The 27,107-nt window shown below is 43.8% G+C and overlaps 1 protein-coding gene across 1 annotated transcript; it reads left to right on the top strand.

Moving 5' to 3' along the window:
* Window positions 1-4,639: 4,639 nt before the first annotated feature.
* lingo3a (leucine rich repeat and Ig domain containing 3a) lies at window positions 4,640-6,460 on the top strand. The gene has a single exon (XM_038998907.1). The coding sequence runs from the start codon at window positions 4,640-4,642 to the stop codon at window positions 6,458-6,460; it is 1,821 nt and encodes a 606-aa protein (XP_038854835.1).
* The last annotated feature ends 20,647 nt before the right edge of the window (window positions 6,461-27,107 follow it).

Raw genomic sequence — 27,107 nt, 5'->3', positions numbered from 1 at the left:
CCTTGAAAAACAGACGTTTCCTCAATTTGGTGCTTAAAAATGCATTGTAATTATTGTAGGCAATTTAGTAGTTCTCCTGTTACCTTATAATTATCCTTGATATCATTCTTGATTTTTGTGAGAGATGTGGCCACTTTCATTTTGTTTCCAGCTGCTTCAATTGAAGGATGTTGTACTACTCTATCCCTCTATAAAGCCTCTATACAGTGCATCTTAGTCCCTCTATAAAGCCTCTATACAGTGCATCTTAGTCCCTCTATAAAGCCTCTATACAGTGCATCTTAGTCCCTCTATAAAGCCTCTATACAGTACATCTTAGTCCCTCTATAAAGCCTCTATACAGTACCTCTTAGTTCCTCTATACAGTACCTCTTAGTCCCTCTATAAAGCCTCTATACAGTACCGCTTAGTCCCTCTATAAAGCCTCTATACAGTACCTCTTAGTCCCTCTATAAAGCCTTTAAACAGTACTGCTTAGTCCCTCTATAAAGCCTCTATAGTCCCTCTATAAAGCCTCTATACAGTACCTTAGTCCCTCTATAAAGCCTCTATACAGTATCTCTTAGTCCCTCTATAAAGCCTCTATACAGTACTGCTTAGTCCCTCTATAAAGCCTCTATACAGTACCTCTTAGTCCCTCTATAAAGCCTCTATACAGTACCTCTTAGTTCCTCTATAAAGCCTCTATACAGTACCTCTTAGTCCCTCTATAAAGCCTGAAGAACACATGAACATAATATGACATCCATTATAGAGAGCAGACAGCAGGCATCATCAGTCACAGTACTTTGCATATTGCCTGAGGACAAAAACACACTTACGTGTGCTATTTACCTCCTTGTCCATCTTCTCCGACCTGCCCTGTCACCATAATGTCCACAGTGGTTCCCCATACCACTCCTGGCCTGCTGTCCTCCAGTGGTGGCTGCGTGTCCTTGCCTCCTGTGGAGGGCCCAAGGCCCAGGCTGGTAGTGCAGCAGTGATCCATCATAGGACTATGAGGTGGAAGGTAGAGGGAAGTCTGGGAAATAGAGCCCATCCAGAGAATCAATCTTCATGCTGGCCTACTATGCCAGGTGCCCCCGGGCTTCCCCATGCTGGCTGGGTATTACTACTTCTGATGATGGAACCTCAGAGAGGAGTACTGTGTTTTAGACTGAGGAGGACATGTTTATGTAAAGTGTGAGTGGGTATGGTGGTGGAGCTGAAATCGATGCAAGTCCATCACTTGCAGTGGAAATGCTGGAGAGATTAGATGATGTGCTGCCTGCTGGAGAGATTAGATGATGTGCTGCCTGCTGGAGAGATTAGATGATGTGCTGCCTGCTGGAGAGATTAGATGATGTGCTGCCTGCTGGAGAGATTAGATGATGTGCTGCCTGCTGGAGAGATTAGATGATGTGCTGCCTGCTGGAGAGATTAGATGATGTGCTGCCTGCTGGAGAGATTAGATGATGTGCTGCCTGCTGGAGAGATTAGATGATGTGCTGCCTGCTGGAGAGATTAGATGATGTGCTGCCTGCTGGAGAGATTAGATGATGTGCTGCCTGCTGGAGAGAATAGATGATGTGCTGCCTGCTGGAGAGAATAGATGATGTGCTGCCTGCTGGAGAGCGCTACACACACCCACACCTCTTCCTTGCTACCTCTAAGTAGTATCCAACACCCACATAGCATCATCACTCCGGCAATTTAACCTATTGTAGACACAGCCAATTCAACCCAGTGTCACAACAACAATTGCTGACGTTTGAGAGATATATTGAGAGAAAGAACATTGTGATTGAACTACAATGATCCTATCAAAATCTCTGTTTTGTTAGGTTTGAGATATCGAATGGGTTGGAAATGTTTGTAAACACCTTATCATTCAACATTTTAATGGATTAGAGTCCATGGTTACTTAAACAAACACCTCTGTTCTCCTGTGGAGAGGCTTGATGCTGCATGCATTACAATACATTACAGGGGGCTCACCAACCCATCGTGAGTAATGTGCTCAATTGTCCCCCACGATGGAATCAGGAAGGGGACTGTGGATCTGTCTCCGTCCGTTAGTACGATAGTCACGCGATATCTCAGACAGCACTGGCATTTACAATTACACTGATTGGCTCAAGACGGGAGCTATAGTAATAAGCAGTGGTGCAAAGTACTTAAGTAAAAATATTTTAAAGTACTACTTAAGTCGTTTTTTGTGTGTCTCTGTACTTTACTTGACTATTTATATTTTTGACAACTTTTACTCCACTACATTTTCCAAATGCACTCAATCATTCATGGGGGACGACATGTTTACGTTTGCCTTGTTTGGCAGAACTTCTGCAGCGCCCTCTTGCCCTGTCCTCTCTTCATGTCCCTCATGTTTCATCATGTGGCCTCACATTACAGGCCCTCAGGTCAGCCCTTCAACTCCATAACTCTGAATTGGTATCTGTAAATAAGGACAGACATCATTTGGTAAATGGCCTCTCTCATCTACACATTTTCTTAATTTGCCATCCACTTTGTCCGCTAATAGCTGATATGCAAACACAGGTGAACGAGGAGAAGCGGACAAACGAGGCTGAGGTGGATATAGTGTTGCAAAGATAGAGGGGTGCAACACAACCCCCTCTATATTCTAAACCTGTCTCTGTTGCTAACCTGTGCTTGGTACTTTGGAGCTGAAAAGCCACACTTTGCCAGAGTCTCTCTGGGTGTTTTCGGGGGCTGCTACGTAATTCGCTCCGGCCAGAGAACTGATGAGTTCAGGGTCACTGTATCCGCCCACTCCACAGTCTGTGTTTATCTGGCTGGCGCTGTACTGTATAGTATGGTCTCTGTAGGAGAAATGGGAGAACTATTGTTCTTGGCTGTGTGCCCCCCATAAGTACAATGACTTAATATATTATTCATTCGTTTTTACATCGACCCATGCCTGGGGAATTGCCATATGATATTACACTCCCATTGTTTATTCAATACCGCTGCAGCTTAAATTTGATGAATTTGAAAATCACACAGGGCACATAGACAGATATGCTAACAAGACCATCAAGGAGGCCATCATTTTATTTTGCTCAAAAGTACCTTGTATGGGCTTTCCAGGAAGATACTGTAACATTTAAAGAGCAATTAGATTGCGTTGTGTGGTCCTTAAGCCTGGCAAAATAAATCCTTGAAATCGATAGCATTTGCATTTCATAAATATGCCCCGCATGCATTTCCTGTGTCTCTTCAAAGCTGTACTGTACGAATGCATTTATCCCTTAAACTGATCAGAAGACATTATTATCAGCTAGTTTTTAGGCTGTGACAGGTCGACTAATGGGTATACTTATTCCTATGTCTCAAGATCAATTTAAATCAGAGCGTGTAGATTTTAGGAACATGAAAAGAATGATTAAATCATCCGTGGGAGTTGAAAATCTTCACACATTTTCTGTTTCCTCTCGAGTGTCACTGGTCCTCTCTGATCACACCCTGTGTTGTGTGTGTGAAGGTGTGAGGGGGTTGGGTGTGTGCATACAATATTGTGTCAGAGGGGAGGAGACTATAACACAGTGTTAGAGTTCTCAGAATTCTTACTAATAATCCCCCAAAGGAAATGACATTAATCTGAATCTTTAGCAGCATTTCTGTCTAATTGATTCATACATTTATGGCACACTGTGTTGAGTGCATATTTCATGAGGCGTTGCTATGTTTAACCATTCTAGGGCATGCTCCTCTGTTCATGATTTCACTGCGTTCATTTATGGACTGTAGTAAGTAGAGTATCTGTGTGCTCAGGTGACACACAGAACACATGGCTTGGGGACTTCCTCATGCATGAACTAATGGGAGTGACAGGTCTCATGGGGTTTTAATACATTTACTCCTCCGTAAGCCCACCATTTAATGAATATGATGTTATGGAACACGTTAATCCTGGGATGTTTCATGTCAAAGGTATAAACTGGAGAAAATGATGGATTGAGGAAGGGATTAACGGTCTGATGCAGGTGGTCATTATCCTGTGGAGTGGTCTGTTATATGAGATCCAGGCAGAGTTCTTTCAAGCTTCAGAGAGACAATATGGAGATGTAATGGAAGTATTATAGTGTTGTGCGCTGGGTCGTAGCCTTGTGTGATGGGTGACCTTGCCTGAGAGCTACACTAAAGAGTAATTTGAACACTATAACACTCGCTCCCGGATTGAACACTAGATTTTCTGCCCAGCGGTATTGGTTGATGTTGGAGCATGGAGGCTTGACAAACAGGGTATGAGTCAGTTAGACAGAGTCTTGGTGTGATCTTTAGATCACACCATTGTTTCTGACCTATTCATGATGAGTAAATTAACTTTTCACTCATTATCTTCTGGGGTCATTCCTCTAAACAGAATAATAATTTACTGGAAACTCAGGCCGGGTTTCCCATGGTGTGTAACTCTCTGAGACTTGACTCAGAGCACTAGCTGTAATTGTACTTCAGTGCAAAGTTAATTAAAACCAGTAATTGTAATTCTACTAATTTACAGTGTTTGATCTCAACTGTTGGAGGGAATATACATGCACTGATTTGTCTTTGTCTGTTTCATTCTCTCTCTTGGTCTCTGTGGACAGGTGTCTGGTGCAGTGATCCAGCCCCAGCGGTGCAAAGGTAGAGAGGGGGCATGGCAGCCGTTCCAGGCCTGGGGTGGCCTGGCCTGCTACTGTTGCTGCTGACTACTGTGGCCTCCACTCAGAGCCAAGGCTGTCCCCAGCGCTGTGAGTGCATGGCCAAGCTCAAGTCTGTGGCATGCCAGGGCAAGCGCCTGTCTGCCTTCCCCGACGGCATCTCCTCGGACACACGTCTGCTGGACCTGAGTGGGAACAGGCTTCGCTGGGTGGAGCATGGCGACCTCCTCTCCTTCCCTCGGCTGGAGGAGCTGGACCTGAGTGAGAACATCATCACCGTCCTGGAGCCCAACGCTTTCTCTAGCCTGCAGAGCCTGAGGGTGCTGTCGCTGAGGGGGAATCAGCTCAAACTGGTCCCCATGGGCGCCTTCTCACGCCTCACCAACCTCACCACACTGGACCTGAGCGGGAACAAGATTGTCATCCTGTTGGACTTCACCTTCCAGGACCTGAAAAGCCTGAGGAACCTGGAGGTTGGTGACAACGACCTGGTCTACATCTCCAACAAGGCCTTCCTGGGCCTGGTGGGTCTGAGGGAGCTCACCATTGAGAGGTGTAACCTGACCTCCATCTCCAGCCAGTCTCTGTCCTACCTCCGCAGCCTGGTCACTCTGCGCCTGCGCTACCTCAGCATCTCCTCCCTGGAGGACCGGAACTTCCGTAAACTGGGGGGGCTGCGGGGGCTGGAGATCGACCACTGGCCTTTCCTGGAGCACATCTCCCCCCACAGCCTCCAGGGCCTTAACCTGTCCTGGCTGTCGATCACAAACACCAACATCACCTCCGTGCCCACGGCCGCCCTGCGCAGCCTGCCCCACCTCATCAGCCTCAATCTCTCATACAACCCCATCTCCGTGCTGGAGTCCTGGGCCCTGAGGGACTTGGTCCGTCTGAAGGAGCTGCACCTGGTCAACACCAACCTGATGACGGTGCAGCCGTACGCCCTCGGCGGCCTTCGGCAGATCCGCCTGCTCAACCTGTCCACTAACGCCCTGGTAACCCTGGAGGAGGGTGCCTTCCAGTCCGTCAATACCCTGGAGACGCTGCGTGTGGATGGGAACCCTCTGTCCTGCGACTGCCGCCTGCTCTGGATCCTCCAGCGCAGGAAGACCCTCAACTTTGAAGGGAAGTCCCCAGTGTGTGCGGGCCCCATGGAGGTGCAGGGCAGGGCCCTCAGCGCATTCTCAGACTCTGCCCTCTTCGACCACTTTACCTGCCAGAAGCCCAAGATACGCAACAGGAAGCTGCAGCCAGTGACTGCCAGGGAGGGCCAGGTAGTGTCTTTTGTGTGCCGGGCGGAGGGTGAGCCCACACCTATCATCTTCTGGGTATCTCCCCAGCGCCGCCGGATCACTACCAAGAGTACTGGACGTGTCACCGTCCTACCAGAGGGAACGCTGGAGATCCGCTACGCCCAGCTGACCGACACCGGCACCTACATCTGCATTGCCAGCAACGCCGGGGGCAATGCCACCTACTTTGCCACGCTGACCGTGAGCGCACTGCCTCTGGACGCTGCACTCATGGCCAACCGCACATACTACACAGGTGACCTCAACGAGACCAATCTGAACGACACCAAGGTCTTCCTCAAGTTCACTTTGGACCTCAAGACAATCCTGATATCCACAGCCATGGGGTGTTGCTTGTTCCTTGGGGTGGTGGTCTTCTGTTTCCTGATGCTGTTCGCATGGAGCCAGGGCCGGGGACAGCACAAGAATAACTTCTCAGTTGAGTACTCTTTCAGAAAGGTGGACGGCCCTGCAGCCAGCGGCGGACAAGGAGGGGCCCGCAAGTTCAACATGAAGATGATTTGAGTCAGAAAACGGGTCACTCTGTTTACTAGTAGACTCACATGGGGACACAATAATAACTTTGGACTTTATGATTCGGATCCCTATTGGTTCAGAAATAAACACATTAGGTGATCTAAGACAATGTACTAAAACTTTGTTTTGTATTTGTAAATGTCTGTATCAACAAAAAGTAAATAGGTAAATGGATTTGGTACAGACACATTTTTTCTCATTTGCTATTTGTGTATTGTGGTTTATCTTGTGCAGAGGAGTCTGGATGATAGTTAAAGATGTCACTAAATCCTATTGACTGTTAAGATTCAAAACACAACACCCCTGCACAGCTCCATCTGTCTCTCTGCAGTGCACCCTCCCCTTTTAAGGTTCTTAAAAAGGGAGGGTGACCTGGGGCTCTGAGGTATGGTGAATGCATGGGAAAAATGACCTTTATATTAAAGCATTGCATGCATTATCACCGCTTTTGCTTCCTGGCATAGAGCAGTATAGTAGAGGCGCTTGTAGAAGTTGCACACATGGGGCAAACATTTGTAGTCTAGGGTCCGGGGAAAATGTGGCCTTTTATATCTCATGCAATTCTACATCATTTTAGATGACTGGAGACGAGCAGAATCTTTTTTATACCTCACAAATTATTAAATTGTCAGGCTACTTTGACACTGACAAACTGAGAATCTGATATCAATAAAAACGACCTTGTCTTGAATCCATCACTAGCCTAGTTGTGTGGAGATACATATTCTACAATATGAGGAGGAAATTATAGTCCTAAAAAGGTTTCCAGTTTCACTGACTCACCTAATGATGAGCAGCTCACTCATGGAGATGGCCGATGCGTTCGTGACAAAAGCTTGTCGCTCTCTTGTTTTACTTTGTAAGACAATGCTGTTCGCTCAATAGGCCTATTTGGAAGTTGATAACTTGGTAGCCTACAATCAGATTAGTATTGTCTTTTCGGCAGGATCCATTTGATTTCCAACCTGTGTTGTCTCGCAATTTCATTTTAAATATTGCGAAAGGCCTGTTTTGGCTGCATGCTGTTCACTGACAGATTTGCCATGAGTTCCTGACTGTCAGCATGCCTTGTGATTGGGCTACACACAATCCACAGCAAGGCTATTTAAAAATAAATATATATATATTGATTCTCTGTGGCTAAATTATAGTCCAACTCCTGATGTAGTATTCAGAATTATGTCATTTCTTTCTGAACACGGAAGTAATTCTATTACTTTGGCAAATGTATTTGAATTCATCATGGGTGCTGTGGCACCTTCAGCACCCCTCCTGCATCTATGATTCTATAAGGAAATAAATGATGAAGTGCAACTCTGGAGAGATGAGAGTTGCAGGCTCATGTCTATCAGGACAGAGAGAAAGAGAGCTCATAGAAAGTGAATCTCATTCTAGTTCTGTGAAGGATAGAGACTGTCTTCTCTCTCTCACCACAGCTATGGCCATGCGTTGGTGTATAAAGGTTACAGTGTTGCGCAAACCAGAAACCCGCGCTGGCCAACACAAATCAATTCTTGGAATATTAGGCACGTTTTAACATTACGTTTTTCAGGGGGCAGCCAGGAGAATTACAAAGGAGAACTTGAACTAACTCTGATAGCTTTTATTAGGATTTTTACATTTCAAACAGTGAAAATTATTTGTCATGCCATGAGAGGTACCGGATCCTGACAAATGGGTTCTGGAAAGAAGCAGTCAAAAACTGAGAGGTGCCGCCTCGCTCAAATGAAGCACTGCCTAACAGTATTTTATATTGTACACTCCCAGGCTATAACCATACAGAATGACTCCAAATGCAAACTACATTACAGGAGACTTCCAACCTCATCTGTCATACACATTTGACTAGTTTCATTTTTCAAATGGATTTGTTACGTAAAGTACCCTGAATGACGAAGTGAAAAATATATAAACCTGGTGTACAGGTGAGTGATCACAAACAAAACCAGACACAATTTCCTATGGGATCAGATACCCTCGTGGTGGTGTATTTAGCAATAGTGACATGCCCTCAGACTGCACCCCATCTGAAAAAGTATACAAAATGTTTTGTGTATGTATATTGTTGTTGTTGTTGGGTGTTCAGATTTGTTGTCTCATTTTCTAAATGACTTGCTATATAACCTTTGTTAATTCGTCATTGTCTGATTGCAACTCAATATTAGGCATGTGTTCTTAATGTTTTGTACCCCCAGTGCATTTTGTAATCTTTAAAAGCTATTGTGGTTGTTCATAATGTGTTGTAAGTCAGATTTTATGTGGATAATTCTAAGTATAATTTCCTAACTGTTAATATCCAGTAATTTAATTATTATCAGACACAGATTGCCTGGCACAGAGATTTCTAAACAACTTATAAAGGGCAAGCGTGCAGTGTATTTGATCAGTTTCCTCTTTTAGGCTTAGGAAAGCAGTGGGAAGCCTGGTGACCAGCAGTGACAGTGTTTCTCATCAGGACCCAAGTCTCAGAGATATGCAGGAAAATGCTAATGTGACAGAGACCTTGGATGCTGGAAGAGAGGTCACAATGGAATGGAGCCAGACTGTGCTAGAGGGCCTTCCGTGCCCAATCACAAGGGCTGACATCATTTGCTTTCTGCAGATGAATTAGAATAGGATCAGAAACGATGTGAAGATTACACTGTTCCTTGAATATTTGTAAAACGTGTATTTGATTATGATAGCAGTATTTTGTATATTTTGGAAGAGCAGTTATTGCTAAGGTTTTTTGAACCAGTAATAGGCAAAACTGTTTAATCATCCCTCTTAACACTTTGTGCAGGTTCCTAGTACATACTGTAGTCAACATCCGTATTAGCACTGTGCAGCTGCCTAACACATAATCATTATTCTCTATCCACACTACAGGAGAAAATTCGTATTGGGATTTAGGGTGCTAACGTAGCACGGGATGTGTGAAACTTACTTCTCAGCCTGAAGTGTCCCGATTTGCGCCAGTAAAAAACTAGCATTTCGCACGGCGCTGACTTTTCAGGAGGACGGTCACATGTGCTAGCAAGGCAGAGGTCCTGAGTTTGCGCCAGGTATGGACCAAATCGTGAGAAAGTGGTACTTGCTAAGCAAGCAGCGTGACATCCTTTACACACTAATTTCTGATCCGTCATCAGGCTGATTTAAAGTTAATATCAACATCTGCCTGTCTGTCTGTGGTTTGGCAATATGTCACTCTAGTACACTGGCTCCATAGATCGTTCCCTCACTCAATGCCCCATTGCCAACAGTCCCAATAGTTTACCTTGCAGCCCTCTGCTGGAAGAAGCGTAATCTACAGCATTGTCACTGGAGAGAGGTTCACTTCATTCTGAATATAAGTACAACAACATGTAGAACAAAGAATCATGTCAGCTCTTCATTGCATTTCTATCTGCAATGTTCAACACCTTTTGGCAACTGATCCTGGACCTGAATGCACTGCACATTTAGCATCAGACCTTCATTGAATACTAATAATAAAATAACTACTTTTGTGTTCTGGGAAAAATAACAATATGATAAACATTCCTGCGTTTCAGCATCCTAAAGATTAAATTGATGTTTACATTGTTCTGCAAATGTTGGGAGAATTTTGTATATTACTGTATGTTTTATATAAAAAAAATACCCCAATTCAATTAAGCACCTTGTTTGTAACATATACAGTGCTTCGGAAAGTAAACCGCTTGACTTTTTCCACATTTTGTTACGTTACAGCCTTATTATAAAATGGATTAAATACATTTTTGTAATCAACAGTCTACACACAATACCCCATAATGACAAAGTGGAATCAGGTAGGTTTTTTGTGTGCAAATGTTTATACACTGCTCAAAAAAATAAAGGGAACACTAAAATAACACATCCTAGATCTGAATGAATGAAATATTCTTATTAAATACTTTTTTCTTTACATAGTTGAATGTGCTGACAACAAAATCACACAAAAATTATCAATGGAAATCAAATTTATCAACCCATGAAGGTCTGGATTTGGAGTCACACTCAAAATTAAAGTGGAAAACCACACTAAAGGCTGATCCAACTTTGATGTAATGTCCTTAAAACAAGTCAAAATGAGGCTCAGTAGTGTGTGTGGCCTCCACGTGCCTGTATGACCTCCTTACAACGCCTGGGCATGCTCCTCATGAGGTAGCGGATGGTCTCCTGAGGGATCTCCTCCCAGACCTGGACTAAAGCATCCGCCAACTCCTGGACAGTCTGTGGTGCAACGTGGCGTTGGTGGATGGAGCGAGACATGATGTCCCAGATGTGCTCAATTGGATTCAGGTCTGGGGAACGGGCGGGCCAGTCCATAGCATCAATGCCTTCCTCTTGCAGGAACTGCTGACACACTCCAGCCACATGAGGTCTAGCATTGTCTTGCATTAGGAGGAACCCAGGGCCAACCGCACCAGCATATGGTCTCACAAGGGGTCTGAGGATCTCATCTAGGTACCTAATGGCAGTCAGGCTACCTCTGGCGAGCACATGGAGGGCTGTGCGGCCCCCCAAAGAAATGCCACCCCACACCATGACTGACCCACCGCCAAACCGGTCATGCTGGAGGATGTTGCAGGCAGCAGAACGTTCTCCACGGCATCTCCAGACTCTGTCACGTCTGTCACATGTGCTCAGTGTGAACCTGCTTTCATCTGTGAAGAGCACAGGGCGCCATTGGCGAATTTGCCAATATTGGTGTTCTTTGGCAAATGCCAAACGTCCTGCACGGTGTTGGTCTGTAAGCACAACCCCCACCTGTGGACGTCGGGCCCTCATACCACCCTCATGGAGTCTGTTTCTGACCGTTTGAGCAGACACATGCATATTTGTGGCCTGCTGGAGGTCATTTTGCAGGGCTCTGGCAGTGCTCCTCCTGCTCCTCCTTGCACAAAGGCGGAGGTAGCGGTCCTGCTGCTGGGTTGTTGCCCTCATACGGCCTCCTCCACGTCTCCTGATGTACTGGCCTGTCTCCTGGTAGCGCCTCCATGCTCTGGACACTACGCTGACAGACACAGCAAACCTTCTTGCCACAGCTCGCATTGATGTGCCATCCTGGATGAGCTGCACTACCTGAGCCACTTGTGTGGGTTGTAGACTCCGTCTCATGCTACCACTAGAGTGAACTAGAGATCCTTGATGAAAACCTGGTACAGACCGCTCAGGACCCAGACTGGAGGAAAGGTTCACCTTCCAACAGGACAATAACCCTAAGCACACAGCCAAGACAAGGCAGGAGTGGCTTCGGGACAAGTCTCTGAATGTTCTTGAGTTTCCCAGCCAGAGCCCGGACTTGAACCCGATTGAACATCTCTGGAGAGACCTGAAAGTAGCTGTGCAGCAATGCTCTCCATCCAACCGGACAAAGTTTGAAAGGATCTGCAGAGAAGAACTCCCCAAATACAGGTGTAACGAACTTGTTGCGTCATACCCAAGAACACTCGAGGCTGAAATTGGTGCCAAAGGTGCTTCAACAAAGTACTGAGTAAAGGGTCTGAATACTTACAGTACCAGTCAAAAGTTTGGACACACCTACTCATTCCAGGGTTTTTCTTTTTTAAAGATGTGTATATATATATATGTATGTGTATGTACAGTACCAGTCAAAAGTTTGGACACACCTTCTCATTCAAGGTTTATTTGTATTTTTTTGAGTTAGTTAACAACTAGTTAACAAGTTGTCTGTTTCGTTTACGAACCCGAGAGAAAACTCAATAACTCCAAAACGGTAGTAACATTGGACTTGTGCAAAATGTCCAATGTCATCAGTTTGACCGATTTTAAAACCATCAGGATCCTTTGAAACTGAATTGCCACCAACCAAGTATACCTTACTCAATTGTCTAAAAGATTGAATGACAAAATCTGGATGCTATCTTGCTAAGACCTACTACTTAAGGTGACAAAGGTACAAGAAAGATTCTAGTACATTATGGTAGCACATTTCTCATTAATGAGAAGTCATAGAAGTCCAAGTATGACTAAGTGAGACGTGGGGGAGAATACCAACGCGACATGGAAGGAGATGAACTTCAACAGAACTAGTGATACATTCTGTGTATAATACAGATGTGACAACTTCGTGGTTAGTTACGTGTAACTGCTATAACCACCAGAAAGACGCTTAGCCACATAACGGAATGGAGTTGGGGTCTCTATAAGTCACAGGCCAAGTTGTTTGTCTTTTAAGACCCCATGAACAACCTTCTAATGCTTCTTACTGTAGCCTATGTCTCAATTTCTGTCACAAAATAAAACAGTGACATCCCTCTGGGCACAGAGGTCTATTTTAGATTTACATTTGGTTGAGTTGTCATTCAACTAACATGAATTCAACATGAAATCAACAAAAAATGTCACCATGACATTGGATTTAGGTTAAAAGTTGGGTGAAAAAAATACGAAATTCCCTTACGTTGATGATTTTTTGCAAATCCAATCAACTTCATCACATAGAATAATTTTGTTTAAATTACGTGGAAACAATGTGAAACCAGGATAAAATTCCTGGCTTTGCTAACTTTACTTGCTAACAATACATTTTATCCACCATGTCTCGATCATCAAAATGCCACATCTCAATTGACTCGTCTTGCCAGTAGCTATCAAAGAGGAAAAAGTCGAATTCATGATAATGTTAATTTTGAGGGTCATTTTGAACATGGACTGTTTAACCTTAAAGTAAACAATGCATGTGAAATACTTTTCAAATTGCTTTATTTTCCAACAAGATCAAAGTATGGTGTTCTGTATTAAATGTTACTGTCCTGCAATTTAAAGAAAACGTTCATTGTCCCTCTATCAGAATAATGGCTTCAGTCAAACCTTCTCATCCCATCCCACTGGGCAAAAACTGGTTGAATCAATGTTGTTTCCATGTCATTTCAACAAAACATTTCTATGTGATGCCGATGAATCAACATGTCAAACTATTTGGATTTTCAAAATGTCATCAACATAAGGTAACTCAGTATTTTCTTCATCCAACTTTTTACCTAAATCCAATGTTGATTTAATATTGAATTCACGTTAGTTGAATGACAATCCTATGTTTCACGGAATCGTGGCTGAATGACGACATGGATATTCAGCTAGCGGGATATACGCTGCACCGGCAGGATAGAACAGCACACTCCGGTAAGACGAGGGGGAGCGGTCTGTGCATATTTATAAACAACAGCTGGTGCACGAAATCTAAGGAAGTCTCTACATTTTGCTCGCCTGAAGTAGAGTATATTGTGAGAAATTGCAGGCCACACTACTTGCCTAGAGAGTTCTCAGCTATACTTTTCGTGGCTGTTTATTTACCACCACAAACAGATGCTGGCACTAAGACCGCACTCAGTCAGCTGTATAAGGAAATAAGCAAACAGACAACCACTCACCCAGAGGCGGTGCTCCTAGTGGCCGGAGACTTTAATGCAGGGAAACTTAAATCAGTTCTACCAACTCTCCATCAACATGTTAAATGTGCAACCAGAGGGAAACATTTTTTTCTACATCACCTGTACTCCACACACAGAGACGCGTACAAAGCTCTCCCTCGCCCTCCATTTGGTAAATCCGACCACAACTCCATCCTCCTGATTCCTGCTTACAAGCAAAAATTAAAGCAGGATGCACCAGTGACTCGGTCTATAAAAAACTGGTCAGATGAAGCAGATGCTAAACTACAGGACTGTTTTGCTATCACAGACTGGAACATGTTCTGGGATTCTTCTGATGACATTGAGGAATACACCACATCAGTCACTGGCTTTATCAATAAGTGCATCGAGGACATCGTCCCCACAGTGACTGTACGTACATACCCCAACCAGAAGCCATGGATTACAGGCAACATTCGCACTGAGCTAAAGGGTAGAGCTGCTGCTTTCAAGGTGCGGGACTCTAACCCGGAAGCTTACAAGAAATCCCGCTATGCCCTGCGACGAACCATCAAACAGGCAAAGTGTCAATACAGGGCTAAGATTGAATCATACTACACCGGTTCCAATGCTCGTCGGATGGTGCAGGGCTTGCAAACTATTACAGACTACAAAGGGAAGCACAGCCGCGAGCAGCCCAGTGACACGAGCCTACTAGACGAGCTAAATCACTTCTATGCTCACTTCGAGGCAAACAACACTGAGGCATGCATGAGAGCATCAGCTGTTCCCGGACAACTGTGTGATCACGCTCTCCGTAGCCGACGTGAGTAAGACCTTTAAACAGGTCGACATACACAAGGCTGCGGGGCCAGACGGATTACCAGGACGTGTGCTCCAGGCATGTGCTGACAAACTGGCAGGTGTCTTCACTGACATTTTCAACATTTCCCTGATTGAGTCTGTAATACCAACATGTTTCAAGCAGACCACCATAGTCCCTGTGCCCAAGAACACAAAGGCAACCTGCCTAAATGACTATAGACCCGTAGCACTCACGTCCGTAGCCATGAAGTGCTTTGAAAGGCTGGTAATGGCTCACATCAACACCATTATCCCAGAAACCATAGACCCACTCCAATTTGCATACCGTCCAAACAGTTCCACAGATGATGCAATCTCTATTGCACTCCACACTGCCCTTTCCCACCTGGACAAAAGGAACACCTATGTGAGAATGCTATTCATTGACTACAGCTCAGTGTTCAACACCATAGTACCCTCAAAGCTCCTCACTAAGCTAATGAACCTGGGACGAAACACCTCCCTCTGCAACTGGATCCTGGACTTCCTGATGGGCCGCCCCCAGGTGGTGAGGGTAGGTAGCAACACATTTTCCACGCTATTCCTCAATCCTGGAGCTCCCCAGGGGTGCGTGCGCCGTCCTCTCCTGTACTCTCTGTTCACCCATGACTGCATGGCCAGGCACGACTCCAACACCATCATTAAGTTTGCAGACGACACAACAGTGGTAGGCCTGATCACCGACAACGACGAGACAGCCTATAGGGAGGAGGTCAGATGGAGATGATTGTGGACTACAGGAAAAGGAGCGACGAGCACGCCCCCATTCTTATCGATGGGGCTGTAGTGTAGCAGGTTGAGAGCTTCAAGTTCCTTGGTGTCCACATCAATAACAAACTAGAATGGTCCAAACACAGGAAACTCTCAGGAAACTAAAAAGATTTGGCATGGGTCCTGAGATCCTCAAAAGGTTCTACAGCTGCAACATCGAGAGCATCCTAACCAGTTGCATCACTGCCTGGTACGGCAATTGCTCGGCCTCCGACCGCAAGGCACTTCAGAGGGTAGTGCGTACGGCCCAGTACATCACTGGGGCAAAGCTGCCTGCCATCCAGGACCTCTACACCAGGCGGTGTCAGAGGAAGGCCCTAAAAATTGTCAAAGACCCCAGCCACCCCAGTCATAGACTGTTCTCTCTACTACCGCATGGCAAGCGGTACCGGAGTTCCAAGTCTAGGACAAAAAGGCTTCTCAACAGTTTTTACCCCCAAGCCATAAGACTCCTGAACAGGTAACCAAATGGTTACCTGGACTATTTGCATTGTGTGCCCCCCCCCCCAAACCCCTCTTTTACGCTGCTGCTACTCTCTGTTTATCATATATGCATAGTCACTTTAACTATACATTCATGTACATACTACCTCAATTGGCCCGACCAACCAGTGCTCCCACACATTGGATAACCGGGCTATCTGCATTATGTCCCACCACCCGCCAATCCCTCTTTTTACGCTACTGCTACTCTCTGTTCATCATATATGCATAGTCACTTTAACCATATCTACATGTACATACTACCTCAATAAGCCACTGTTTTATTCTGTGACAGAAATTGAGACATATGCTACACGTCTTCCCCCTTATAATGTTAGTCACTGTTAGGTCAGGGCTCTTTTCTCAAAGAACATGCCTGTAAACGCTTTCTAGAGAGGAAGCTACTTTGTCATGTCACAAAGGTGAAGATTCAACAAGTCAGTCAGTGACACTCAGTCATGTCAGTACAAAAGGTGAGCGATGAAGATGGAGCTACTGAGATGCACAGTGGTTGTATTGAAATAATGTTGATTCTACCTTGGTTCTCATCTGTTGGTAACAACAAAAGATGTTGGCTGACAATGTAGTGGGACAAAAAAACATACCTTGGCCTGTGACTCATAGAGACCCCTATCCCAATCCGTTATGTGGCTAAGCAACTTTCTGGTGGTTGCAGCAGTTACATTTAACTAACCACAAAGTTGTCACATCTGTATTATACACAGAATGTATCACTAGTTCTGTTGAAATGTATCTCCTATGTGAAGTTGGTATTCTCCCCCTCATCTCACCTAGTCATACCTGGACTTTACTGACCTCTCATTAATGAGAAATGTATTTGTATTTGCATTTATTATGGATCCCCATTAGCTGCTGCCAAAGCACCAGCTACTCTTCCTGGGGTCCAGCAAAATTAAGGAAGTTTATACAATTTTTAAAATATTACAATACATTCACAGATTTCACAACAGACTGTGTGCCCTCAGGGCCCTACTCCACCACTACCACATATCTACAGTACTACAGTAAACCCATGTGTATGTGTGTGTGTAGTGCGTATGTTATCGTGTGTGTGTATGTGTGCACGTGTATGCATGTGTCTGTGCCTATGTTTGTGTTGCTTCACAGTCCCCGCTGTTCCATAAGGTTTTTTTAATCATTTTTTTCAAATCTAATTGTACTGCTTGCATCAGTTACTTGATGTGGAATATAGTTCCATGTAGTCATGGCTCTATGTAGTACTGTGTGCCTTCCATAGTCTGTTCTAGACTTGGGGACTGTGAAGAGACCTCTGGTGGCATGTCTTGTGGGGTATGCATGTGTGTCCGAGCTGTGCAACAGTAGTTCAAACAGACAGCTCAGTGCTGTAGTGAAGAAGTCAATCTCTCCTCCACTTTGAGCCATGAGAGATTGACATGCATATTATTAATGTTAGCTCTCTGTGTACATCTAAGACCCAGCCGTGCTGCCCTGTTCTGAATCAATTGCAATTTTCCTAAGTCCTTTTTTGTGGCACCTGACCACACGACTGAACAGTAGTCAAGATGCGACAAAACTAGGGCCTGTAGGACCTGCCTTGTTGATAGTGTTGCTAAGAAGGAAGAGCAGCGCTTTATTGTGGACATACTTCTCCCCATCTTAGCTACTGTTGTATCAATGTGTTTTGACCATGACAGTTTACAATCCAGGGTTTCTCCAAACAGTTTAGTCATCTGAACTTGCTCAATTTCCACATTATTTATTACAAGATTTATTTGAGGTTTTGGGTTTAGTGAATGATTTGTCCCAAATACAATGCTTTCAGTTTTACAAATATTTAGGGCTAACTTATTCCTTGCCAACCACTCTGAAACTAACTGCAACTCTTGTAAAGTGTTGCAGTCATTTCAGTGTTGAGTCATCCGCATACATAGAACCTCTGGCTTTACTCAAAGTCAGTGGCATGTCGTTAGTAAAGATTGAAAGGAGCAAGGGGCCTAAACAGCTGCCTGGGGAATTCCTGATTCTACCTGGATTATGTTTGAGAGGCTTCCATTAAAGAACACCCTATGTGTTCTGTTAGACAAGTAACTCTTTGTCCACATTATAGCAGGGGGTGTAAAGCCAAAACACATACGTTTTTACAGCAGCAGACTATGATCGATAATGTCAAAAGCTGCACTGAAATCTAACAAGACAGCCCCCACAATCATTTTATCATCAATTCCTCTCAGCCAATCATCAGTCATTTGTGTAAGTGCTGTGCTTGTTGAGTGTCCTTCCCTATAAGCATTCTGAAAGTCTGTTGTCAATTTGATTACTGTGAAATAGCATTGTATCTGGTCAAACACATTTTTTCCCAGAAGTTTACTAAGGGTTGGTAACAGGCTGATTGGTTGGCTATTTGAGCCAGTAAAGGGGGCTTTACTATTCTTGGGTAGCGGAATGACTTTAGCTTCCCTCCAGGCCTGAGGGCACACACTTTCTAGTAGGCTTAAATTGAAGATGTGGCAAATAGGAGTGGCAATATCGTCTGCTATTACCCTCAATAATTTTCCCTCCAGATTGTCAGACCCCGGTGGCTTGTCATTTTTGATAGACAACAATAATTTTTTCACCTCTTCCACTCTGACTTTACGGAATTGAAAAGTACAATTCTTGCCTTTCATAATTTGGTCCGATATACTTTTTTATTTATTTTTATTTCACCTTTATTTAACCAGGTAGGCTAGTTGAGAACAAGTTCTCATTTACAACTGCGACCTGGCCAAGATAAAGCAACACAGTGTGACACAAACAACAACACAGAGTTACACATGGAGTAAACAATAAACAAGCCAATAACACAATAAACAAGTCAATGACACAGTAGAAAAAAAGAAAGTCTATATACAGTGTGTGCAAAAGGCATGAGGAGGTAGGCAATAAATAGGCCATAGGAGCGAATAATTACAATTTAGCAGATTAACACTGGAGGGATAAATGAACATATGATGATGTGCAAGTAGAGATACTGGTGTGCAAAAGACAAGAAAAGTACATTTTAAAAAAACAGTATGGGGATGAGGTAGGTAGATTGGGTGGGCAATTTACAGATGGACTATGTACAGCTGCAGCGATCGGTTAGCTGCTCAGATAGCTGATGTTTAAAGTTAGTGAGGGAAATAAAAGTCTCCAACTTCAGCGATTTTTGCAAATCGTTCCAGTCACTGGCAGCAGAGAACTGGAAGGAAAGGCGGCCAAATGAGGTGTTGGCTTTGGGGATGATCAGTGAGATATACCTGCTGGAACGTGTGCTACGAGTGGGTGTTGTTATCGTGACCAGTGAACTGAGATAAGGCGGAGCTTTACCTAGCTTAGACTTATAGATGACCTGGAGCCAGTGGGTCTGGCGACGAATATGTAGCGAGGGCCAGCCGACTAGAGCATACAGGTCGCAGTGGTGGGTGGTATAAGGTGATTTGGTAACAAAACGGATGGCACTGGGATAGACTGCTTCCAGTTTGCTGAGTAGAGTATTGGAAGCTATTTTGTAGATGACATCGCCGAAGTCGAGGATCGGTAGGATAGTCAGTTTTACGAGGGTAAGTTTGGCGACGTGAGTGAAGGAGGCTTTGTTGCGAAATAGAAAGCCGATTCTAGATTTGATTTTGGATTGGAGATGTTTAATATGAGTCTGGAAGGAGAGTTTACAGTCTAGCCAGACACCTAGGTATTTATAGTTGTCCACATATTCTAGGTCGGAACCGTCCAGGGTGGTGATGCTAGTCGGGCGGGCGGGTGTGGGCAGCGAACGGTTGAAAAGCATGCGTTTGGTTTTACTAGCGTTTAAGAGCAGTTGGAGGCCACTTGGATGTGTAGTGTCAGCCTTTGTTGCTGGCATGTCATCCCTAAATTGGCTTATCTTGTCAATGAAAAAGTCATTAAACCTCTTCAGGATAGGTGGGTCCCCTGCAGGACTGTTGAGCTAACGTAGGCTAATGCAATTAGCATGAGGTTCTAAGTAACAAGAACATTACCCAGGACATAGACATATCTGATATTGGCAGAAAGCTTAAATTCTTGTTAATCTAACTGCACTGTCCAATTTACAGTAGCTATTACAGTGAAAGAATACCATGCTATTGTTTGAGGAGAGTGCACAGTTTTGAACATGAAAAGTTATTAATAAACAAATTAGGCACATTTGGGCAGTCTTGATACAAAATACTGAACAGAAATACAATGGTTCACTGGATCATTGGAACTGTGGCATGCCATCCTACAATCTAAGCTTGATGCCCTCAATCTCACACAAATTATCAATGAACCCACCAGGTACAACCCCAAATCCGTAAACACGGGCTTCCTCATTGATATCATCCTAACCAACTTGCCCTCCAAATACACCTCTGCTGTTTTCAACCAAGATCTCAGCAACCACTGTCTCATTGCCTGCATCCGTAATAGGTCTGCGGTCAAACGACCACCCCTCATCACTGTCAAACGCTCCCTAAAACACTTCAGCAAGCAGGCCTTTCTAATCGACCTGGCATCTTTCTGGTGGTTGCAGCAGTTACATTTAACTAACCACAAAGTTGTCACATCTGTATTATACACAGAATGTATCACGAGTTCAGTATCCTGGAAGGACATTGACCTCATCCCGCCAGTAGAGGATGCCTGGTTATTCTTTAAAAGTGCCTTCCTCACCATCTTAAATAAGCATGCCCCATTCAAAAAATGTTTAACCAGGAACAGATATAGCCCTTGGTTCTCTCCAGACCTGACTGCCCTTGACCAGCACAAAAACATCCTGTGGTATTCTGCATTAGCATCGAATAGCCTCCGTGATATGCAACTTTCCAGGGAAGTTAGGAACAAATATACACAGGCAGTTAGGAAAGCTAAGGCTAGCTTTTTCAAGCAGAAATTTGCATCCTGTAGCACAAACTCAAAAAAGTTCTGGGACACTGTAAAGTCCATGGAGAATAAGAGCACCTCCTCCCAGCTTCCCACTGTACTGAGGATAGGAAACTCTGTCACCACTGATAAATCCACTATAATTGAGAATTTCAATAAACATTTTTCTACGGCTGGCCATGCTTTCCACCTGGCTACCCCTACCCCGATCACCAGCCCTCCACACCCCACAGCAACTCGCCCAAGCCTCCCCTATTTCTCCTTCACCCAAATCCAGATGGCTGATGTTCTGAAAGAGCTGCAAAATCTGGACCCCTACAAATCAGCCGGGCTAGACAATCTGGACCCTCTCTTTCTAAAATGATCTGACGAAATTGTTGCAACCCCTATTACTAGCCTGTTCAACCTCTCTTTCGTATCGTCTGAGATTCCCAAAGATTGGAAAGCTGCCGCGGTCAACCCCTCTTCAAAGGGGGAGACACTCTAGACCCAAACTGTTACAGACCTATATCTATCCTACCCTGCCTTTCTAAGGTCTTCGAAAGCCAAGTTAACAAACAGATCACCGACCATTTCGAATCCCACCGTACCTTCTCCGCTATGCAATCTGGTTTCAGAGCTGGTCATGGGTGCACCTCAGCCATGCTCAAGGTCCTAAACGATATCATAACCGCCATCGATAAGAGACATTACTGTGCCACTTCATCGACCTGGCTAAGGCTTTCGACTCTGTCAATCACCACATTCTTATTGGCAGACTCAACAGCCTTGGTTTCTCAAATGATTGCCTCGCCTGGTTCACCAACTACTTCTCTGATAGAGTTCAGTGTGTCAAATCGGAGAGCCTGTTGTACGGATCTCTGGCAGTCTCTATAGGGGTGCCACAGGGTTCAATTCTCGGGCCGACTCTCTTCTCTGTATACATCAATTATGTCGCTCTTGCTCCTGGTGATTTTTTGATCCACCTCTACGCAGACAACAGCATTCTGTATACCTCTGGCCCTTCTTTGGACACTGTGTTAACTAACCTTCAGACGAGCTTCAATGCCATACAACTCTCCTTCCGTGGCCTCCAACTGCTCTTTAATGCAAGTAAAACTAAATGCATGCTCTTCAACCGATCGCTGCCCGCTCCTGCCCGCCCGTCCAGCATCACTACTCTGGACGGTTCTGACTTAGAATATGTGGACAACTACAAATACCTAGTTGTCTGGTAAGATTGTAAACTCTCCTTCCAGACTCACATTAAACATCTCCAATCCAAAATTAAATCTAGAATCGGCTTCCCATTTCGCAACAAAGCATCCTTCACTCATGCTGCCAAACATGCCCTCGTAAAACTAATCGTCCTACCAATCCTCGACTTCGGCGATGTCATTTACAAAATAACCTCCAACACTCTACTCAACAAATTAGATGCAGTCTATCACAGTGCCATCCGTTTTGTTACCAAAGCCCCATATACTACCCACCGCTGCGACCTGTACGCTCTCGTTGGCTGGCCCTCGCGTCATACTCGTCACCAAACCCTCTGGCTCCAGGTCATCTACAAGTCTTTGCTAGGTAAAGCCCCCCCTTATCTCAGCTCACTGGTCACCATAGCAGCACCCACCCGTAGCACGTGCTCTAGCAGGTATATCTCACTGATCACCCCCAAAGCCAATTCTTCCTTTGGCCTCCTCTCCTTCCAGTTCTCTGCTGCCAACAACTGGAACGAACTGCAAAAATCCCTAAGGCTGGAGACTCTCCTCACTAGCTTTAAGCACCAGCTGTCAGAGCAGCTCACAGATCACTGCACCTGTACATAGCCCATCTGTAAATAGCCCATCCAACTACCTCATCCCCATACTATATGTATTTATTTATCTTGCTCCTTTGCACCCCAGTATCTCTACTTGCACATTCATCTTCTGCACATTCTACCATTCCAGTGTTTAATTGCTATATTGAAATTACTTCGCCACCATGGCCAATTTATTGCCTTACCTCCCTTATCCTACCTCATTTGCACATGCTGTATATATACTTTTTCTACTGTATTATTGATTGTATGTTTGTTTATTCCATATACAACTGTGTTATTGTATGTGTCGATCTGCTTTGTTTTATCTTGGCCAGGTCGCAGTTGCAAATGAGAACTTGTTCTCAACTAGCCTACCCGGTTAAATAATTTAAAAAATCACTCTAAAATGTTGCACATACACTGCTGCCATCTAGTGGCCAAAATCTAAATTGCAACTGGGCTGGAATAATACATTATGGCCTTTCTCTTGCATTTCAAAGATGATGGTACAAAAAATACAAACAAATTTATGTTTTTTTCTTTGTATTATCTTTTACCAGATCTAATGTGTAATATTCTCCTACATTCCTTTCACATTTCCACAAACTTCAAAGTTTTTCCTTTCAAATGGTACCAATAATATGCATATCCTTGCTTCAGGGCTTTTGAAAATATGCTTTGCAGCGAAAGCAATCCAAGCTTTTGTGAGTGTATCAATCAATGCTAGAACAGCTAGCCCCAAATTAGCATGGTCACGAAAGTCAGAAAAGCAATAAAATTAATCGCTTACCTTTGATAATCTTCCGATGTTTGCACTCACGAGACTCCCAGTTACACAATAAATGTTATTTTTGTTCGATAAATATTAATTTTATAACAAAAAAACACCATTTGGGTTGCGCGTTATGTTCAGAAAACCAAAGCCTCGTTCCGTTCGACGAAAATTCCAAAAAGTATCAGTAATGTTCGTAGAAATATGTCAAATGTTTTTTATAATCAATATTTCAACCGGACCGTAACCTATTCAATAAAAGAGAGAAAGAAAATGGAGAGCTACCCCTCTCGCGCGCAGGAACTAATCAAAGGACACCTGACTAGTTTTAAAAAATCTCGCTCATTTTTCAAAATAAAAGCCTGAAACTATGTCTAAAGCCTGGGCACAGCCTGAGGAAGCCATTGGAAAATGAATCTGGTTGATACCCCTTTAAATGGAAGAAAGACGGGCAAGGAAACACAGATTTAAAAAATAAAAAATCACTTCCGGGTTAGATTTCCTCAGGTTTTCACCTGCAGAATCAGTTTTGTTATACTCACAGACAATATTTTGACAGTTTTGGAAACTTTGGAGGGTTTTCTATCCCAATCTGTAAATTATATGCATATTCTACGATCTGGACCTGAGAAATAGTCCGTTTACCTTGGGAACGTTATTTAAAAAAAATAAAGAATTCTGACCCCTAGCGTCAAGAGGTTTTAAGAGGTTTTTAAAGTAGTTGGCAATATCAGTGGGCTTTGTGATGAATGAGCCATCTGATTCAATGAATGATGGAGCCGAGTTGGCCTTTTTTCCGCAAATTTAATTTAAGGTGCCCCAAAGCTTTTTACTATCATTCTTTATAACATTTATCTTTGTTTCATAGTATAGTTTATTTTGATTTAGTTTAGTCACATGATTTCTTAATTTGCAAAACGTTTGCCTGTCAGTTGGGCTGCGGGCCAGAAGATTGAGAGTTCGCCGACCACCGCAGACGAGCTCACTCTCCCTGCCTGTTTCATTACACTACGATCAGAGCTGGCTGCAGACAATGATCAGCTAGGGGGAAATCAGATTTTCAACATTTTGATGCCATATTTATAATTATATCAAATATATGCAACGAATTTTCCACCTGTGCCAATACACCACACAACCAATAAACAAAGCATACCGACTTCAGGCGCTTCAATATCATGGTTTGCGTTTTCAACACCACAATAAATAGACTTTGTCAACCTCGAACAAACAGAAAATACATCCCTCCCTACCTTATAAGCTATATCCAGTATCGAAGGCTTGGTTTAACAATCTCCGAATGTCATTCAACTTTTTGGTGTTTTGTAACAGATGTTTCTTTCCATTCATCTAATGGCCGCTGCACAGTTTGGATTGATTGATTGACTCTATTTGTCAGTTTCAAAAAATACATACATACACAAAGATTTTTTTAAGTGACTGGGATTGCACACTAATGCCGGGGACATATTTCTATTGTGATCCCTATATTTTACATAAATAGATATACAATTACATAGATACAGGCACATTACAGAGATAGAGACGAAAACATTCTCAACCTCCAGATGAGTATGAGGGGGGCGTTTATACAGGTGAAGTTGGAAGTTTACATACAGTGGGGCAAAAAAGTATTTAGTCAGCCACCCATTGTGCAAGTTCTCCCACTTAAAAAGATGAGAGAGGCCTGTAATTTTCATCATAGGCACACTTCAACTATGATAGACAAAATGAGAAAAAAAATCCAGAAAATCACATTGTAGGATTTTTTATGAATTTATTTGCAAATTATGGTGGAAAATAAGTATTTGGTCAATAACAAAAGTTTATCTCAATACTTTGTTATATACCCTTTGTTGGCAATGACAGAGGTCAAACGTTTTCTGTAAGTCTTCACAAGGTTTTCACACACTGTTGCTGGTATTTTGGCCCATTCCTCCATGCAGATCTCCTCTAGAGCAGTGATGTTTTGGGGCTGTTGCTGGGCAACACGGACTTTCAACTCCCTCCAAAGATTTTCTATGGGGTTGAGATCTGGAGACTGGCTAGGCCACTCCAGGACCTTGAAATGCTTCTTACGAAGCCACTCCTTCGTTGCCCGGGCGGTGTGTTTGGGATCATTGTCATGCTGAAAGACCCAGCCACGTTTCATCTTCAATGCCCTTGCTGATGGAAGTAGGTTTTCACTCAAAATTTCACGATACATGGCCCCATTCATTCTGTCCTTTACACGGATCAGTCGTCCTGGTCCCTTTGCAGAAAAACAGCCCCAAAGCATGATGTTTCCACCCCCATGCTTCACAGTAGGTATGGTGTTCTTTGGATGCAACTCAGCATTTTTTGTCCTCCAAACACGACGAGTTGAGTTTTTACCAAAAAGTTATATTTTGGTTTCATCTGACCATTTGACATTCTCCCAATCTTCTTCTGGATCATCCAAATGCTCTCTAGCAAACTTCAGACGGGCCTGGACATGTACTGGCTTAAGCAGGGGGACACGTCTGGCACTGCAGGATTTGAGTCCCTGGCGGCGTAGTGTGTTACTGATGGTAGGCTTTGTTACTTTGGTCCCAGCTCTCTGCAGGTCATTCACTAGGTCCCCCCGTGTGGTTCTGGGATTTTTGCTCACCGTTCTTGTGATCATTTTGACCCCACGGGGTGAGATCTTGCGTGGAGCCCCAGATCGAGGGAGATTATCAGTGGTCTTGTATGTCTTCCATTTCCTAATAATTACTCCCACAGTTGATTTCTTCAAACCAAGCTGCTTACCTATTGCAGATTCAGTCTTCCCAGCCTGGTGCAGGTCTACAATTTTGTTTCTGGTGTCCTTTGACAGCTCGTTGGTCTTGGCCATAGTGGAGTTTGGAGTGTGACTGTTTGAGGTTGTGGACAGGTGTCTTTTATACTGATAACAAGTTCAAACAGGTGCCATTAATACAGGTAACGAGTGGAGGACAGAGGAGCCTCTTAAAGAAGAAGTTACAGGTCTGTGAGAGCCAGAAATCTTGCTTGTTTGTAGGTGACCAAATACTTATTTTCCACCATAATTTGCAAATAAATTCATAAAAAATCCTACAATGTGATTTTCTGGATTTTTTTTTTCATTTTGTCTGTCATAGTTGAAGTGTACCTATGATGAAAATTACAGGCCTCTCTCATCTTTTTAAGTGGGAGAACTTGCACAATTGGTGGCTGACTAAATACTTTTTTTGCCCCACTGTACACCTTAGCCAAATACATTTAAACTCAGTTTTCCACAATTCCTTTCTTTTAATCCTAGTAAAAATTCCCTGTCTTAGGTCAGTTAGGATCACCACTTTATTTTAAGAATGTGAAATGTCAGAATAATAATAGAGAGAATCATTTATTTCAGCTTATATTTCTTTCATCACATTCCCAGTGGGTCAGAGGTCTACACTCAATTAGTATTTGGTAGCATTGCCTTTAAATTGTTTAACTTGGGTCAAACGTTTTGGGTAGCCTTCCATAAGCTTCCCACAATAAGTTGGGTGAATTTTGGCCCATTCCTCCTGACAGAGCTGGTGTAACTGAGTCAGGTTTGTAGGCCTCCTTGCTCGCACACGCTTTTTCAGTTCTGCCCACACATTTTCTATAGGATTGAGGTCGGGGCTTTGTGATGGCCACTCCAATACCTTGACTTTGTTGTCATTAGGACATTTTTCCACAACTTTGGAAGTATGCTTGGGGTCATTGTCCATT

The sequence above is a fragment of the Salvelinus namaycush genome, chromosome 8 (assembly GCF_016432855.1).
Source record: "Salvelinus namaycush isolate Seneca chromosome 8, SaNama_1.0, whole genome shotgun sequence".
NCBI lineage: Eukaryota > Metazoa > Chordata > Actinopteri > Salmoniformes > Salmonidae > Salvelinus > Salvelinus namaycush.
Note: the sequence above shows the minus strand (reverse complement) of the source record. Positions and strands in the feature narration are given on the sequence as shown.